We start from the raw sequence: 20,146 nt of genomic DNA on the forward strand, positions 1-20,146 counted from the left end.
TAGAAAATGGAGCGGCATCCCACTGCGCCCTCTCCCCTTGACTTTCATTACAACTTCAATCATGGACCAAAACCATTCCAGGTTCTTCCATATATTCTAGCCCTATGATATTGTCTGTCTTCATTTTTTGCGAAATCGAATAAAAGAGAAGAATCATTTATCATTTTAAAGCATGTGTGGGTCAATATGTTAACATGCATCATATGGGCAGAAGTTTGGCACTTGGCCTATGCAAGCTTGCTGAACATGCCATTTGAAACCATTAGCAATAGTGTAGAATGCCCTTCTCTTTAATAGCTTCCACTATTCAGCTGGATGGCTTCTTTTTAAGAATTAGCTCATTCAGCCAAACAAATGTTTTGTTGGGTCAGGTTCTGACGTTGGACAAGAACATTTGATGTTCAACTCATCCTATAAATGCCCAAAAAGGGTTAACATCAACGATTTGTGTTCTTCCTTGGTTCAATGAGGGACACACATGGTGGAAGAGGAATAGGTATTCTCTAAAGAAATGAAGTACACAGTCATTTCACATGTTTTATTATACCGTACTATGAAAACTTAATAATTTGGAGGTACGTCAACTGGCTTGTGCTTACAACATCCTCATGTAAGCAGAGACGCGTCTATCTGCTGACTAGGAGACAGGTGTCTGTTTAACAGGATTATGTTATATAGACCAGCATTGGATTTTATCAGCAAAGTGTAATGTTGTGGATTTGGATTGATGTTGCAAAAAGATGCCTCAGGCCATGAACATCCTAAACTTTAGCTCCACAGCAGTACTGAATGAACAGAAACGTCATCATGTAAATATTGTTCACTATACACAGCCGAGTTTAGGAACGTGCTCAGGAGAGGGCGGAAGAACTTTATATGCCAAGGCTGGTTTGTTCGTCCATTCAGCACAAATGCTACACGAGTACTAAAAGACCACTAGATTTTTTTTTTTTTTTTTTTTTTTTACTTCTTGGCTGTATACTAATGCCAGTGAAGAAAAAAAAAAATTATGACTGTAGAAAGATGCCATATGAACTGCTAATCATACGTTAAATTAATTTCTTTTAGATCTATTCTAACACAGACAGACAAGTGAAAATGATACCTCTATTTTCTTCTGATAGCTCTCGCCTTTAAGAATTCGATCAACATAAATACTAGGAATGTGGATGTCTTCTGGTTGAAAGGTTCCTGTTTCAACGATTTCCTCCACCTGATATAAAAAAATAAATAAATAAAAAGCATAAGGTTTTCTTTTTTTTACATTAGTGTAGATACAAATGTGCACTAACAGTGAATTTATAAAAACCAAAATAATCTACAATCTATCAATCTTGGTTCTTTTAGGCAGGAAAAAAATTTACATGAGCTCTATCCAACATTTGTTACAGAAAAGACACAAGAAGGCATTGCTTTGTGGGCAGCTGGAAGATACAACTGCAAAGCTTTCCTGAAACATCATATGAGATGCAATTGAGGTTGCTGTTCTCAGACTAGTTACCAAGGAAGGTCCTGGTCTTTGAAATATTTTTTACAGTTAGTGTGGGGTTTACCTAAATAACCAATATTTGGACCTTTGACCCTTTATAGTATAACCTAAATAAGTTTAGTTGATTTTAAAAAGCCTCAATACCAGACATCATTTACTTTATGGCATGATGGATGCAGGAGGCATGGTTAAAAACAAGTTGTTACACTCAGGTCTAGAGAAAGTTTTGTTGAAGTTTACCAAACCCCTTAGGGATGATTTCATTGGAAAACCAAAGTCTGTCCTGCCAATGGCAGCATTCCCATTGACTGGAAGTTGACATATAATCCCTAATAGCCAGCAGTAAACTGCAATGCGTATCATTAGGCAGCATGGTAGCTCAAAGGTAGCACTTTTGGCCTTTGCAGTGCTGGGTCCCAAGTTTGAATCTTGGCCAGGACTATCTGCATGGTGTTTGCATGTTCTCCCAGCGGAAAAGTTTGCATGTTTTCCTCTGGGTACTCCTCCCACATTCCAAAAACATGCATTTAGGTTAATTGGCACCCAGCCAGGTCATCTTTTTAATAAATGTAGTAGCAAATAACATATGCCTTCTAGACCATTATTGCTGGAAGTACCTTTAAGTTACTGGACTCCCAAAATCTCAGCCTGCCCATAACCAAGATTAAAATATAGAGATCCCACAAGTACAGAAAAATACCTATTTATGTGCCAGAAACATACTTGGATACCAACTTCCTCTTGGGGCTGACCGCAAAGCATTTTTGTGGCCCATCAGCTCTGCTCAGTTGTCTCCTGATAAATTACTCAGAACCATTCCATATCCATTCCAAACAACATAAATGTCAGTTAATCTGTAGTTCAAGAACTTGCAGGGTTCTTTGAGACAATATGGAAAGCATTCAGAGCGCTTGAAAACTTGTTACAACACACGTTCAATTGTATGCCTATTACATCAAAATCAAGCAAATAATTGGTGGGCTTTATACAAAATTGAATATTTCCTTTTTATAAAATCCTTAATGCAAAAAGTTGCCGTGCTCCCAAAAATTGCAAATGAACTCTATGGTGTAATTTATAAAGTGGTGAACCTGACAGTGATTGATGGGGAATTAATTTCTGCAAGTGAAGCACAGAGCTGGAGGATTCTCCACTAGAGAATGTTTCAGAAAATGTCAATTCACTGCTTTCTAAATAGAGCCCTAAATCTGTTCCTAAACCATGAGAAGCAGACATAACTGTAGAAGGAGGAATTAAATATGTTCTGCAGTTATATTTTTCCATTATTTTAATGCTTTAGCGACTCAGAGGGAGCTCAGAATTTATGGCCTACTTCAGGTCTCAATCCATTTCATTCAACCCCCGGGGGCACCACTGAGCTGTATGCCAAACCATTTTTTGTTATTCATTCTCTTCTATTTTCAGAGCAAACCATTTCTGTCACAAAAGCAGTTTTAGACAATTTCTTTAACCCCATTTCTAGTCAAATCTCCTATGGCATATTGATTTAAGAGTAGAATATATTTACAGGGAAGAAAAAGGCATTAATTAGAGTCTACAATGTAGAAGAAAGTTTGTTCTTAAGGATAGCAGTGGAAGCAGAAACAGAAATAAAGAGTTAAATATCTAAAATTACTATGTTTAACTTTTTAATATTTGCCAAATACTGGAGGTTAATTAGTGAAAGATGGGAGGACAACACAGCTGGCCACTCTTCTATATCTCAACCTCCGGCAGATAGTCCTATGCTACAAGGGGTGCATTCCGAAGTTCTAGGTCAACCATAATCACTTTACAGATGGCAACTAAATTAAAACATACATCTGACATTGGAGGAATTACCATGAAAAAATTAATCAGTGAGCAGCTCAAACCAGAATGTGAAGACCAAACTTATCAGATATGCAAATGTACGAGAGTACCAGCATGTTAGTCCCTTGCAAGACCTCTGTTCAAGGTGCATACACAGCTTGGCATTTGTTCCCAGGAGTACTTGGCAATCCCTGCTGCTCCTGTGGGTGCAGAGAATGAAGGAACTCCTGTGCACCTGCAAGTCATCCTGGCCTGGCCAATCAAGATGGCAGAAGATCAAAATGCGGAAGAGAATAAGGAAGAACATGGCCGCATGAGGACAGGAGAGTATTGATGAGTGTCGTTACACTTTTAAGCCCAGGGCCATAAAATACAATGACCAAACCTTTAGAAACATTTGACTAGCACACTTAGTTGAGCTCGTTTGACAATCTATTCCAACATATTGGTATTATAATGTTAGCACCCCATATGCTGCCAAAATAACCTTTTGCATAAAACTTTGGCGTGTGTCTAGTGGGAAATTTGTGAACATTCAGCCAAAAAGACCTGGCTCATAATATAAGTTCCAAATCATTGGGTTTAATGGGTTGAGGTCAGGGCTCCGTGTATGCCACTCGAGTTCCTCCACACCTAATTCATCAAAGCGTGTCCTTATGCACCTGGCATTGTGTAACGGGGCCCTGTCATGCTGAACCAGAAGAATATCAAACTGTTGCTCAATGGTGGAAGCACACAAGTCTAAAATATGTTTTCATTCTGTATCATTTGGAGAGGAGCCAGCTTACTATGGTCATACACAATATTAGGCCAAATGGCTCATCAAATTGAACGCTTTAGCCAATCCTCATGTTCCCCAGGTCCTGGCAGTCCTTGGCACTTGGAAAATCTTTCAAATTTGAGGTCTGTTCTGGAAATTTAGCATAAGCAGCAGCTGCACAATGGAACAAGCAATTATGTACCAGTCCTTAGAGTTACAACACATACATAACATCAGAGAACATTTAATTAAATAAAAGGGGGCTAATAAAATCAACCCTGAAATTGGCCACCCTCACAATAGGAAGGCCCTGACACCACACATTTTGTCAGCCAGTACAATAAAATACATTATAAGGTTCATTACACATAGATAATGGAAGAAATGGATGTGGACTCCAGAACGGTTTCTAAGCAACTGTGGCCATGATGCTGCGCAGTTTTAGTAGACAAAGTGCTATCTGTGTATTATTACAATGCGGTTAACGTCAAAGGCTGGGACCAGCAGGCATCTATCACCAAGTGATTACCTTTTTTCATTATAATAGTTTTGGGATATTTAAAAGACCAGAAAAAACAAAATAATGGACTATAAAGACAACTATAAAATTGCTTAACATACCAAACGAATTCGGGAACACTTAATCTGTTGTTAAAAGCAAAATCTATATACTTATTCTTACTTATTCTTCCTATATAGTTATCAAAAATCTGCTCACCTTCAATTATAGAAAAAGGCCTTGAGCCTCTTTGAAAAGAGAACAACATCATGGCCTTGGCTAATCATAAACTGCTGTTTATTAAATAAGACCACAGGGTGAGGGCAAACATGTTAATCTTAAGGAAAACAGTTTGCAGCTTGTCTGCTTGTTACGAGATAAGGAAGAATAGGACTCAAGGATGAATGAAACAACAACAATCGTAGTACTGATAAGGGATATTGATCATGTTTGCTGATGTGTAACATTACTATACAATACTATATGTTTTGTTCTGTATAAATATGGGAGCTTCTATGCTGAATGTCAGACTTCTCCTTCAGTGTGCCCTGAGCACGTGTTAACTGATTGTGAGAATCTCCATGCATGAATAAAGAAACTTTGCTTCACTGAACACAAGGGACTCCTGATGCTTCGTGAATAAGGCTATTGCCTTCCACACTGTTCAATGACCAACAATATTTATGATGAGATAAAGCATGCACAAAGCCAATACTTTTTTGGTGTATGCTCAACATTTTTCTGTATTAAGGATTTTTTTTGACATCGTAAAAAAAAAAAATCAACGTAACCCAGAACCTCATAGGATAAACTGGCATCAATTTTGGCCAGTGGTTGCCAACCTTATGGACCACTAAACGTACGAACTCCAGACCGCGCATGCATGGGGAGGCATGTGTCACTCAAAGGGGAAGAAACTTCACCCAAAGTGATGTCATGATGCCAGAACCCGCCCACTCTCTCATCGCAGGTCAGAGCCACTGGTTGGCGACAGCTGATTCAGACAAGTCTTAATAAAATAGTATCTGTATGTAAAGCCTTTTGGAGTTTAGAAGGGATGCAGTATCTTTACACTCCCCCCCCCCCCCCAATTAAAAATATTGCAACACGTTTCGTGAGTTTAACCGCTTCTTCAGGAAATAAGTTACACGATTACTTCTGCAAAGGGTACCCATGTCAGTTATATGTTTAGATCTTATTGGGGCTGTGGCAACCTTTACACTCTGCTTTATATTACTACAAAAACAATTTATATGTTTTAGGACAAACAGTATAGGTATCCAGAATGCAGAAAGAATTTTATTTATCGGTTATGGTGGTGGTTACGTGACTAGACATTTGTCAAATTTCTCTTTTTCATGTTTAAGGTTTTTAGATAACAATTTAGGTATTTAGCACGCAAGAAGAATTTTATAGCAATTAGACATTTGTCAGATTTACGTAAATATTCTGCACAAATGTTGAAGAGGAATGTCTTGTTATTGACAGCTACACAGCCAGGATGATGCCAAGGTTTTCTTCCCCTAAATCCACTAATACATGCAAATTAATGCAAGATGTCTGTGGACTGAAATGTCCATGAACAGAGAGATTAGGAAAAGCTCTCGATGGAGGACAATGAGGCAAGCTATTTTGCCATGCAAGATTTACTCTTTTATGGCAATGAGCATGTATGCCAAGGGCAAGTATGGACACAGAACCCCGGAGCTGCTCTAAAGGTTACTAAGTGGTTCCCTGGACTGACCGATTGACCTCCCATATGCCTGCATTGTTTTGGGGCCCAACATCACTTGGTGGAGCCAGCTGAATGACTAATATTTTAGCTACTACTGTAAGGGGGACATTTTTTTCCACTGGCCAACAATCAATTCTTCATTTTTTCCCCATTGAGCGCCAATTATTTGGTTTTAGCAGGAGTTCCATGAGACCTAAACATTTTAGGGGATCTCCAGGGATAAAAAGCTTGAGGAGAGGTAATGTACAGAATGAATACTGTGAACCAATATGCACAGCATACACAATCCAGCACAAATGCCACTACTCACATGCTGAGAGGAACAAACCTTTAGAGCATATAGAACCTTTAAGGACAAGGACAAGGAGTGACCATGACATAGATATCATCAGCGTGCTGCCTTTTCATTAAATACCTAGTCCTAGGCTGGGGAACGGACAAGACCTGTGAATCTAACTTAACTCCAGATGAGAAAATTCAGGTCTCCTACCTTGCCAAACAGGGCTGTGAGGCATTCATGTGTAGATCTCAGGAATGGACAGAATAAAAATCTATGGAAGATAGACTGTTACACTGTATGTATTGCATTTTAGCTATACCTTTATGTAGATCACCCATTGTATTTAAACATTTGCCTAGAGCGGGGGTCTGGTCGGTGCACCCTCCAGCAGGGTCAGAAGACACCGGCCAGAGCCACCGATCATGTCTTCCATACGGATTGCAGGCTCAGGGCAGTGGGCGAGTTGTGTCTCTGGACACAATCTGCCCACTTACCCATCGCAGGCCAAAACCTGTGATGGGAGAGTGGGCGGGTTCTGGCCTTTGAGTGACACAGGACTTCGTCCATAGATTCAGTGGTCTGCAAGCTCGAAAAGGTTGGTGACCACTTGCCTAGAGGATAGCTGGTAAAAACAGAAGTACAATTATAATCAGGTGTTGGAATCATATGCTCCAGCACTGGATTTAAGACAAAAGTCTTCAGAAAGAATGTACCATGGACCAAAATATTTGTAACATCCATGGACCATTAAAGAGTAAAACAAAATCACATTCTTCTTATGGAAACAAAAAACCAATTATTTATATATAAAATAAAAATTATATAAAACAATAATGTTGTTATCATTATGCAAAAAAAACCCCAGTGATAGCATGGACCTGTACATACAGAATGGATCCCAATCAATAAAACATGTCCGGCAACTTTAATCTTTTTTATTGAGGTTTGTAAGTCAAAATGGCAAAGGTAGGAGATAAGCAAGTAAGATAAAAGATTTAAAGCTGAACTTATGGTTGTGATCAGGCAGGTCTTTATTGCTGAAAAGTACAGGGGATGTCACCTTCTGCAATATACCATACTTACCAAAAAAAAAAAAAAAAAAAAAAAAAAAGGACTAAGCTTTGCATGGAGACAAAATTAAAAAAAAAGTGGAGTATTGGAATACACCTTGGGTATAATTGCAAAATAAAAAAAAGAAGAAAAAGTCTCCTTTACAACAATTATTGCTGACAAAAAATCTGCACTCCCATCTACTGATAGAAAGAAAAACATCCACCAACATTTATTAGAGATTAGACAATGAATTCAGGCAAAGTTTCCCGTCAGAGCTCTCGGAAAGATCCAGCTGTCATCAAACAGTGAGCAGAACAAAGCCGTGCTGGGCTTATAATACAAGCATCACTGAACTTACAGGCAGGTAATGCAAAGGAAAAAAAACAGAACCTACCTCCACCAGTGTGACTTGGGCTGCTTTACACATCGGCTGGTTGAAATTTCTGGCAGTTTTTCTGTAAAAATAAAATAGAAAAAGGATGATGCAATCTAAACAAGAAACTGGCATTTGGAAAACAAAATTGATTAGATGCTTTCAAACAATCCATGCAAAATTCTCTATTGCCATCGGTATATAAGGTGTGTTAAAGAGACCCTGTAACGAAATTGGGAAATACTGTAAATGTCATCAAAATTACAGAAAAAATCAAGAAGTTTATAGGTTTTATTTTAGGCAGCTACATTAAAACTAAATAAATAAGTAACTTGCATGGTGGAATTGATCTTGCTGGGGTGACTGCTTCAGAAGGAGTCAATCCAGTCCTCATGCTCCTTGAATGTTTTTTGCCTGAAGGCCAGTTCTGTATGTCACTTAACCCAGAAGATTGCAGGGATCACAGTAGTGATAATTGTTTCATTTTCATTTGCACATGGCCAAGAATGGGCACCGTGTCAGTGCTTCACAAATGTAACTGAGCAACCAACAGATAAGGTATGACTGTATTTCATGGTACGAATAAGAATCTACACCATGTAGGGATTTTTATTGAACCAAATTTATGGAACTTTTAGAATGTTTTACAATTTTTTTATAACTCAATGAGGGAATTTTCTGCCGTCTTTATTCTGGTTGTCCAAGCCGAGATCAGGATGACAGCCTTGAAGCTTGCACACTAATGGCAGTTTCAATATTTCCATCCTGATGGGTTCCTTCTACAAAAGGTTTGTGAAGAGTCTTTCAGGACACATCAAGCGACACCGATGAAGACTCATGACAAGCTGTCTGGTGTGATCAATGGTCCCTTCAACTGCATGCGATATAATTTAACTATCATTCATTCTTACAGGGGAAAACCATCAGGCCGAAACACTAGACAACATAAACACCCACTCACTACAGCTGGAAGACAAACAAACACAAGGTATTGAGCTTCACCAACAACCAAACTCAATTCGGTCTTGATTTTTTCCCACATACGAACCAATTGGTATAAATTCATTTGGTTCAATACATTATTTTGTGAAAATCTCTATACGATTGTATATAATGGAGCATGGTATCTGCTCTGCACAGGACTTTGCCATGAATACCAAACTCTGTGCTTGCATTTTACAGTTTATATACTGAATTATCTTTAGGGTGTTCTCTACAAAAGCCTATACAGACATCAGATTTTTGTTGCTCGAAACAAATTTTTCATGGGTGTTCCTAGTGACAGGAGAACAAATGCTGCCCATACAATGCTGTGCTGTTCTATGAAGAAGTGAGGACAAGCAAAAGACACGCCAATGTGCTTGACTTTATAGGAAAGTGTTTTGGACTCCCCTATCCATCCACGTTTTCTTGCAGGGTGCGGACATCTTCCTTTCTTCTACCGAGTGATCATCTTGACTGGCCATGCCAATGTGACATAACCGTTAATTCATCTCCGGCACATACAAGGGAAGCCAGGATTGCTGGGTTTTTCTGGTAACTATATCTGGTGCATGCACAGTTCGACTTTTTTGCATTATCCTGGCACAATCAGGCAGGTAAGATGTTTTATTACAGAAGGGACAGGGGTCACATTTTAGAAGGTTGCAATGATTCTACACAAGGCACTGGCAGTAGTGACCATTTTTCTTCTACACATGGCCAAGATTGGGCACCAAGTCATCCACATTTCAGAAATGTAAATCACCCACCAAATGATCATCAAGGGGTCCTCCTCCAATAACCCCCACCCCCATTTCTTAGAATAACTTTTAGATCTTCAAAGTAAGTGAAATGGAAAGCACATCTGTAAAGCAGACAGATATGCTGGAAATGTTTTTTATTGAACACCAGAAGAATGGCGGTACAGCTGCAGTGAAGCCATACTACTCCATTTATAATAATTGTGCTTTTCAGATGAGTGCCGGGACAATTGCTCCAATCATGGAGACCTAGACATGGCTTACTTCTACATAATGGAAAATTAATACAGTGAGAAAAGAATTTTACTGGACCAGTAGTTTCATGGGGCTCCCCAACATTGGTATTGCACAGAAGCTCTTCAACGATCCTGTCCACCATTGATAAAGTGTCCGAAATACAATATTCCACAGCACAAGGTACAAAGCATGGCAGATCCGTCACATTGCAGGAACATCTACCTAGACGTACTAGAACACCGGTCTATAGGAGGTCTAAACTTAAAGAGCTCTTTCAAAAATTATTTTCTGCTAAAGCCACTTGGTAAATGCAGACTTTTCTCTGAAGTCGGCCACTGACAACTCAAATGTCCAAATAGAAAATTAACAAATCAATGCAAGGAGTGTGCAGGGAACCCGAGAGGAGCAACTTGTGCCAGCGGCATCTGTCAAGAGGGTAAGCCAGGCCGTGTTTCCCTGGTAACTACATTATCTACAGTGAGCCGAACCTCTAGGAGACAGTCGGGGGAAAAAAGGCCGAAATAATACTACTTCTGACAGTCACGAAATGGATCTGTATAGAAAGGGCAACAGGGTGTAAAGGGTTCTGGTTTCAACACCATAAGGACATAAAATCAGGGGACACTCAAAGGAAGATTTAACTTTGTTAAGCCAAGTGCTATAAGAAGAAAAAAAAAAAAAAAAAAAAAAAAAAAAAACACCACGCACACTATAATACAAAGGTTAAAAATACAATTCATTTGGACGCTATATGTTTTTAAAACAAGACCTATGAAAAAAAGAACCTAATACAAGAGAAGCATTATGGCTGCAATTGTTGGCTTCCTGGCTTATTACCTGGAAAATGTATACTAAGGAGTGTGAGGGTTTTCCCATCCACAGATCTATGTGCAAATTTCTGGCAAGTGCACCCACCTGCCTTTCTTCCATTACATCACGTTATCCATCAGAACCCCCTTCTTATGTCCTCAATGATATACAGTATTACCCCTACAAAGGTTCCCAGCCATGTGGTTTGAAGCAAAGCTCTGCAGGACGCAGGCAGACAGAATGGTGCCAGACTTTTGGTGCCTTGTACACAGAGCTGACAATCTATCTTCCCAGCTCCTTTTCTTTAGATGTAAGCCATCTTGGACGGTTTTCTTGTCTCAGTATGCAACTACATTTCCTCCTATATGGTTGTCCCCATCTCATGGCTCCCTGCTCTTGCCGGTGCATGGTTTAGCCAATTTAGTATAACAAACATCATGTCTGTATATTAAGGCACACTTTCCAGAGAAACTAATATACTTTTCTATTTTTCATAAATAAATGTAAAACTTAACTCTTAAGCTTGTAATTTCACATTATTCTTCTTTTATCAATATAAAGCCCAAATAATATTATTAAACAGGGTTTAATATATAAGGGGTTTTATATAGCGCCAACATAATATGCAGCGCTGTACATTAAATTGCTTATAAATTAGTTACACAGCATTCAATAGGAAACTGATATTTGATGTTCTATAACCGATTGTTACAGTCATTCGAGCCAACATCATTTTCCCTGGCTGTGGTGATTCAAAGTGCGGTGAAAGCTCTAGGAGTGAACATGATTTAACGTACAGCGCTGCGTAATATGTTGGCGCTATATAAATCCTGTTTATTAATAATAAATAATATTAATAATAATAATAATAATAATAATAATAATAATAAATATTGGTCCATTCTTCTCCCTTATTGTCACCGCCCAAATAACAACACAACGAAGATGCAGAAATGACACAGGGACACTAAAGAACTGGTCATTACATAATACAAACGGTGGATATGCGTGCGGTCCCCTCCACAAGAATAGCAGCTAGGAAAGCAGAGGAAGTATGTCAGTAATGCTGTAACTAATCATGGAGCAGGAGACTCTGGATAAACAGATAATAATGAAGTACACGCATTATTATTATTAAACAGGGTTTATATAGCACCAACATATTACGCAGCGCTGTACATTAAATAGGGGTTGCAAATGACAGATGAATACAGACTGACACAGGAGGAGGAGAGGACCCTGCCCTGAAGAGTTTATAATCTAGGAACCATTCTCACTGAAATTAATTTACGCCAGGTAAACCACTTTAAAAATGAACCTTACCTGAATATAATATTACCGGCACGATCTGCCTTCCAAGCCTTTATTAGTGCAAAATCTCCTGTGATTGCGGTCTCCATAACAAAGTGACGTCCATTAAACTCCTTGACCTACAAGAAGGTTATCATTAAAATAAAACTACTTTAAAAAGTTTCAACTATTCATTCTAGAGAAAGGTGCCTAGTGACATTCACAAATGGAAACCCTTGCCACAATGTAATCTACAACAATGGCAATCAAGTTGCTTTTTTAAAAGGTACCATTTGCATTTTTGTTTTAGAAACAAAGACAACAAACTTAATAGATTTGGTGCTGGGAACTCACTAGGGGAACACATTGTATATATTTTTATATATTGTATATATTTTTTAATAGGAGACAATGACTGCTCAAGAGCACCAGGCAGTTGAAAAGTCCCTTCCCAACTGGATTTCAACCAATTGCATTATTCCAATATCTTTTAAATAATACATGAATCTTTACTATATCGAGCAGTTCTAACAATGTATGTGCGGATGTTTGTCAATAGATAATTTAGGATTATTTTGTGCAGTAGGGAAGGAAACTAAATGAAGGAGAAACAAAGCTGCCACTTGCTGGATTGCACAGAAACATTGGCACAGGTCATGCAGACTGCAACAGCTTTACCTCCATAAGTGCTCTGGGGGCATTTGCACAATGACAGCAATATGGATCAGCAAGGCATCTGTTGCCATTAAGTTTTAAAACAATTACAAAATATCCAACTGATATCTGCAGAGACATGTGTGTGCCTATACCGCCATCTAGTGGCAGAATAAATGCAGCGCATGTCAAAAGTACAAAACTTTGCAAGAGGATGATCCGGCTTGTACTGAAGGTTTGCACAGATATTTGGAAATCATTATTGATCAAACATGTTCCAAAGGGAATAGAGGTCTGGAGCAATATTGCTTCTCTTCTAACCAGATTTTTGTTTCCAAAGTTAGGTTTAGTCTACATGGACGTTTTCCGCAGCGTTTAACCGGAGACTTTGAAAGACCATGTTTGAAATCCCCATGCATTCCAATAGGCTAATCTATACCAGGATGTTTCCTTGAGGCACGTTCATGAGCATTATCTATAACATTGCTTGCAACGTTAAAAAAATTTAAATGCAGGGTTACCACTGGAAAACGCCAGAAAAGGGTGAAATAGACCCTGCAAGCTGAACTGGTCTCAAGCATAGAAATAAGGTGGCTCTGTATGTCTACTAACTTATAAATGGACATATACTGAGAAATATAAACTGCCATTACTGAACTCATTGAAAAGAATTCTATTTTCCTGGATGCAAAGCTGATCTTTTGATTTTTGGTCACACACAGGAAACAAGCATGCAGATCACTGCAGAACAATTACCTGAACACGTGAGCTGCTTTCTTTTTCTGGGTCAGTGATTCAGAAGGTAATAAAGGTAAAGGATCAGAACACCAACCAGGATGTTTTATTAAAACCAGAAATGGCAGCTTACCTCCATTGCATGATGCACTCATTTCCAAAAAGTCGTCAAGTACTAATACTACAAGTCCCAAATTCTAGCCTTTTAAAGGGATTCCCATGGGTAGGGAATCTGAAGAGTGTGTAGTCTCCATCATGTTCCTTAAATCTCCTTTAGATAATACTGGCTCTGTAATGGGTAATTTTATTTTATTGCAGATATGACATAACATGCCACTTCCTGCAAAAAGAATTTGACTGCTCACAATTTAATTGCATCGTTCAATTCGGCTTTAACAAACCAGGTCATTTTAAAAAAGTGCCCCTTTACCTAAAAATCCATAAATATAGGGTAGTGCTAATTGAAAGGTTCAAGTTTTAGATTTATTTAAAACTCATTTAGGGCTCTACTACTGAGAATGCACATAACATTCCACTAGAGGGCGGCAGATAACCTCAGGTTTTTTACTCCTGCACCATGAAATTAAAATGTTTCTAAACTAAAGCACAACACTGATCTATTTCAGTTTTCTGGTGATCCTGCCAGTTCCTGTCCAAGGGGACCACCATCCGATAGAAGCATTGTTGCCTCCTAAAACTTTTTTCTTCTAATATTTTATCCCTGACCCATCTCCTCCAACAAAGGTGTGCAGTCGCTGACCAGTCTGAACACAAACTAACAGCAAAAGAATAAAAAGCAAGTAGAGAAAACACCCTTACCTCTTTAGGTTTGCTTGCAATGGCAACAGTTCCATCCTTATTATATTTTATGGGCGCTCCCCCTTCTTGAATTAATGTTCCGTAACCAGTGGGTGTAAAAAATGCTGGAACACCTGCACCGCCGGCTCTTACTCTTTCTGCAAGGGTTCCCTGGTGGGGAATAAGCACAATTTCTCAGTATAACATTTACATGGGATAGATGTCTTCCACTGGAGACAAAAAAAAAAAAAAAAAAAAAAAAAAAAAAAACACCAGACCTGAAACAGTTCACTTGTAAAATTCTGTGTCAGTTTATACAGTTTAAAAATTAAAGAATTTGAAAAATGGTATTTAATGGGTTATTGATAACACTTTGCAGAAAAACCAATGCACATACCAAATGATATCAATAACACTTTCTTCTCTTTCTAGACCATAAGTTCACAGATATTTGCGCCAGCAATTTCCTAACGTGTGATAATACAACCAAGCCGCATTCTGTGCAAAGGGCCATCACCACCAACTGCCAAGCTGAAGCAAAGGTAATGAACAGAGGCCAAGTGGCTTTTGTAACAGATTACAGTCTATGTCTACACCAATAGCTCCTCTCAAAGCTGCAATAGTTCAGACAGAGCGGCAATTGCAGTTAAGTCACTTTATATCTCAGGTGGAAAACCCTACAAATTTCCACCAGAAACTACAAGCAGAAGAACTCTGAAACAAAAAAATATCATGAAAGATTAAAAAACTTAATTTTAGCTTTCATTTTTCAGTGTACAAGAGAGATCACATTGCACTTTCAGACAAACTTCTGTACATATTAATGGTATTATCATCAATAGGGTTTTTTTTTTTTTTTTTTTTTTTTTTTTAAACTAACCTACAAGAGCACATGTACAACCTACAAACTAAACTAACCTATCATCATAATATTAACAAACACAATGGCTGGATTTGTGCTTTGTTTCTTTTTCCCACCAACCGGAAATGATCACTGAGCACTCTTATGAAGGTGGTAGAGGCGCAACTCCCTCATTCCCTCACTATTGAACAGAATGGCGTTCAGTGTGCAGTGCTTGTTCACTCATCTGCCATCATTCACTGGGTGTGAGTGCTATGAGGGGGAACTATAGTCCGTTCTGGGTTACACATCATATGGGCTGCAGAATGACAAGCTGATTAAATCTCCAGGATTAGGCTTCATGCACAAGCCAGATGATTCTCATCGGAGTGCCTGGCTAAGGTATGTACAGTGGTCCCCAACACCATTCATTAATCTGCTGTGGCTACCAGTTTGCCATTCCTGTGCATTTCTATGGAGAACAGCTGGGTGCTGCTCACTCATTTTCCCACATATACCCTCCATTGATCAGAATGCGCAATTCTGTGCACTGTAGGGGCAATTCCCCAACAATGCAGTGTTTACGTTTATCCATTCATCTGTCACTGTAAACGATCACAAAAGATTATTTCCAACGTCATTCATTGGACATGGGGCTTTAGTTTGCCGAGTAAGATGGTTTAGACACAAGGCCCTGTACTAAAAACCTAACATCCTATTACAAATATCCGATCTAGGAAAGTAAAACTCATCTCACCTGTGGTACAAGCTCCACTTCTAGTTCTCCTTGCAGATATTGTCTCTCAAACTCGGCATTCTCCCCCACATAGGAGGAGACCATCCTTTTGATCTGTTTGGTCTTGAGCAGCAAACCCAGGCCAAAGCCATCAATCCTGCAGAAACACATAATATGGATTCAAAAACTCAAATGTATATGTGGTGAATTTCAATAAACCATAAACATTCACAATACAACATTGTCCATTTAGATTCACTCAGAGGATAGCAGGACAATTCTGTCCACAAAACTCCCCAGCCTTGAGGTTACTCATTATGTAGTCCTGTAGCATGAAGGGCGCAACAAGCATGCAAAGCTACCACGCTGAAGGTCTAAAAAGTCAAACCATAAAGATTCTATAGAAGATAGGTATAAACTCTATGGACAACGATAAAGAACTGGAGAGTGGTTGAGATGACAACAAAAATACGACAGTCAGATCTGAAGCCTATGATAACCCAACATACATATGTTCATGTCAACCCTATCATTTTCCATGGCTTCTCCACCACTAGAAATAAACTACAATTCTCGCCAAAAACTCAAGCAGATATCAATGTACTGTAGGTGCCATCCAGCCATTGGGAGTGAGGTTACTGACAAGTTTGCATTAGGAATGGGTTTTTCCATCCCATATACCAGAGATTTTAGGTGAAAGTCTCCCTGTATGTGGCTTTTTAACACTGACTAGCGGTAAAGGTCATCAGTCTATAAGGTAAACATTTGCATTAGAGATACCTTTTATCTTATCATCCAAATTGGCTGTCAATGGCAGAACAGGATGAACTATGTGGAAGGTTAATGATTAATTAGGCAATTGAAATGATATTCCTAAGAATAGCTGTCCAATACTGGAATGCTGCCAAAATCAACCCACCTACATCATGGCTCTTATTCACTCAACTTTTCTGCTGGGCTCCGGATTCACTGGTAAAGATCACACCAACGGGCAGAGATCAAAATAGATTCCTCAATCTAATATATAAGCCAAATTTTTACCTTTCTTCAGACCGGGGCACATTTAATAAAGGTATTCTAGCTTACGAAGGTGAAGAAGTATATTGTTGCAAGGAATTAGGCAACATACACACGTTCAATAATTGTCATCGGAAAGAAATTTAATCAAAAAGTTTAATCACAGGAAATTATATTTAATGATCGTTTCCAGCAACAAGGAGTGTTCATTGGGGAGGGGAGGTGGAAGGACAAGCGAGAAGCAAACTGCTATGCTTTCCTCCCTCAACATATATAGCGGTCGTTCATTGATCAATTAGAATGGAATCTATAAACGACGTTGAGCAACCAAATTCAAATTGCAAATACCCAGTGTACTCCCCAGCCCCTTTTAGCCGGGCGCACCACCTGGTGACCACCTAGCTGTATTGGGGCAAGTACTGACAAGTTGGGCCATAATACAGGCACTGCCACCCACCTACAATTTTATCCCAAAAAAAAAAAAAAAAAAAACCCACACACACCAAAACAGATATTGTATCTTAAATAATATCAAAAAACACATTATTGGTGGTGCATAGACAATTTTAAAATTTTAAAAACAGGACAGGTGTAATACAGGAAAGTAGTGGTTCAACACGTTCTCAAATAGTCCAAATGAATATGAATATTATTGAATATACAATGACCTAGATAAAAAAAAGAACCCTCAAAAGATACAATGTTTTCAATTCAGTCTACAGAATCTTGGCACACACATCTTGTATTGGGGTGCACATGTTCCGCAACAATGCTCTGTTTTGTTGTGGGAACGGTGGCATTAAAATCAAACTTGCACTTAGTTGTACTAGACCAGGGTTCCTCAAGGTGTGCCATTTAGGGCAGTATAAGTGGTGCCAATGATCTTTTTGGCTATCTGTAAGGGTAGCAGCCTTCCCAACACCACACTAATATGGTGAGCGGTGTATATAGTAATTACAGAAGGGGTTTTCTAAAGGTTTCTTATTTCAAGATTTCTCCAATTATAAAAAGGTCGAGAAAGGCTGTATTAGACAAACAGAATTGCTGCACAGCAGGCACAACTTATATATAATGGCAAAATCGTACCCTTAACTCCTTTTTAGCAGCCTATGCAAAACCACTGTATTACTTTTTAAATTATTCAATACGTAGAAAACAACCTCATTATTGCCAATAACGCCATCACAATGACTGCCCATTTACAATCATTTCTATAGATTGTAAGCTCTTTTGGGCAGGGTCCTCTCCTCTTGAGTCACTGTCAGTATTATCATTTGCAACCCCTATTTAATGTACAGCTCTGCATAATATGTTGGTGCCATATAAATCCCATTTATTGATCATAAAAGTAAATAAAGTAAATCAAGCAGAGCATACACAGGTCAGTGAATGATCCTAGTGTACCTTGCTGCTAGGAATGAACGAATAAACTCCCCTGGGTATGCACAAGAGTTACATTATTCTAGCCTGGCCAATCAAGCTCCAATAAGGAACCTGCCTGCCATTTTTTTTATCTGTAGTTTTGATTCAATTTAGTTACGCTTTAAAAGGCGGTTTATTTTTACCTTTTGCTGAAGTTCAGCTTTAACCCCAGCAGAAAATGGTTTCTTCTTCACATAAAGAGTTGTAGACGGTAAAGGTATAATACTTTTATTTACCTAACAGTGCTGGGGTTTTTAAACATTGGTCAATGACCTATTTAGTTTTCACAAGCCACTTATAAGCAAACATTCTCATTCATATCCTTCGGTTAAAATTTAATATAATCACAGGACGGCCTCACATGTGCTGATAACCGTGTCAGTGAGTTTATGCAGCACAAACTACATTGCCTGTTCTTAATAAAATACACTACTAGGATTGGTTCTCAGAAGAGAAGGGTTAATTCTCAGAATGTATAGAACATGCAGGTAGATTACAGACAATTCTTCTTTACAAGATAACACAAGTGCTCATGGTATTTCCAGGCTTCCCTAGCATTGGGCTTGGAGCAGGCAAGGTCATCCAAACTTCCAGGAAAGAAAAGGTGCAGCTTTGAAAAATATGAAAGAAAAGTTCAAGTGTAAACAAATCAAGAAAAAGCTAAAACTGAACTCAATGAAGTGCACACACAGGGTTACCTAGCTATGTCAGTGAGAGCAATAACTTAATTAAGATTACTGCACCAATGAATTATCTTATCTTACAAGTGGTTAAGTCCTTAAAGTGCAACTAAACTTGCAATTAAATTATATTGCAAACTGGCAGGATTTTTTTTATTGCAAAAGGGACAGGCTATATCTCTTTTGCACTAAAACCTGCTTGTTTGTAGTCATTTAACTAAAGCAATTTAGACATGTCAGAGGATTCTTGCCCGATACAAAAGGTCGGACTTGTCTCAGGTGAGAATCTGACATATGTACAGTGGTCACCCCACATTATTAAACAGGACTTATATAGCACCAACATATTATGCAGCGCTGTACATTAAATAGGGGTTGCAAATGACAGACAAATACAGACCATGACACAAGAAGAGGAGAGGACCCTGCCCCAAAGAGCTTACAATCTAGGAGGTGGGGGAAGTATCACAAAATAGGATGTCGATATGGAATGGAGGGTTATGTAGTGAGGGTTTAGAAGAAGATGGGTAGGCAAGTTTCAAAACATGGGTTTTGAGTGCTCTTTTAAATGAGCATAAAGTAGGAGCAAGCCGAATAGGACAAGGGAGACCATTCCAGAGAGTAAGGGCAGCTTAAAAAAAAAAAAAAAAAAAAAAAAAAAAAGTCTTGGAGCCATGCATGTGATGAGGTTGTGAGTGAGGAAGTCATTAGTAGGTCATTGGAGGAGCAGAGAGAGCGGCTAGGGGAGTATTTTTCCATCAGGTCAGAAAGGTAAGTGGGACAAGAACTGTGGAGGGATTTGAAGGCAAAGCACAGGAGCTTGAATTTGATTGTTCATGGATCAATCCTGACAAATCAGCCTTTAAAGCATGACTGGTATACAAGTCAAAGGAGAAGAGCACAGTGGGATGCTGCTAGCTGGAAAGATCATTTCCAGTGACAACTATTGAATGTGTGTTTGCTGCCTAATTCACCTCTCCTTGTTACTTTGTTGGCATCTTCACCCGGTCCCCTCCTATGTTCAAAATCTTCAGCCATCTGGATTGGCCAGGGCAGATGCACAAGGGAGGTCCTACATTCCTGGATGCCAGGTATGCCTGTACTTGTGGCTCTGAACAGTGTTCCTCTTGCAATAAAAAAAAAAAAAAAAAAAAAAAAAAAAAAAAAAACCCACACACACCAA

General features: G+C 38.8%; 1 protein-coding gene across 2 annotated transcripts in view; it reads right to left on the minus strand.

Annotated features, from left to right (window-relative positions):
* Positions 1-20,146, minus strand: part of OXCT1 (3-oxoacid CoA-transferase 1) — a 71,412-nt gene that overhangs the window by 41,899 nt on the left and 9,367 nt on the right. The window contains exons 1-6 of one of the 2 annotated variants that reach the window (XM_072416645.1): positions 16,370-16,392; positions 15,866-16,001; positions 14,289-14,438; positions 12,114-12,220; positions 8,023-8,083; positions 1,106-1,213 (exon numbers count right to left, since the gene is read on the minus strand). In XM_072416645.1, coding sequence (XP_072272746.1) covers positions 1,106-1,213; positions 8,023-8,083; positions 12,114-12,220; positions 14,289-14,438; positions 15,866-16,001; positions 16,370-16,377 — 570 coding nt within the window. In that variant the 5' untranslated portion in view covers positions 16,378-16,392. Of the gene's footprint in view, positions 1-1,105; positions 1,214-8,022; positions 8,084-12,113; positions 12,221-14,288; positions 14,439-15,865; positions 16,002-16,369; positions 16,393-20,146 lie in introns of those variants that run through there. The other variant, XM_072416644.1, reaches the window with a different exon arrangement.

This window comes from Pyxicephalus adspersus, chromosome 6 (genome assembly GCF_032062135.1).
Source record: "Pyxicephalus adspersus chromosome 6, UCB_Pads_2.0, whole genome shotgun sequence".
NCBI lineage: Eukaryota > Metazoa > Chordata > Amphibia > Anura > Pyxicephalidae > Pyxicephalus > Pyxicephalus adspersus.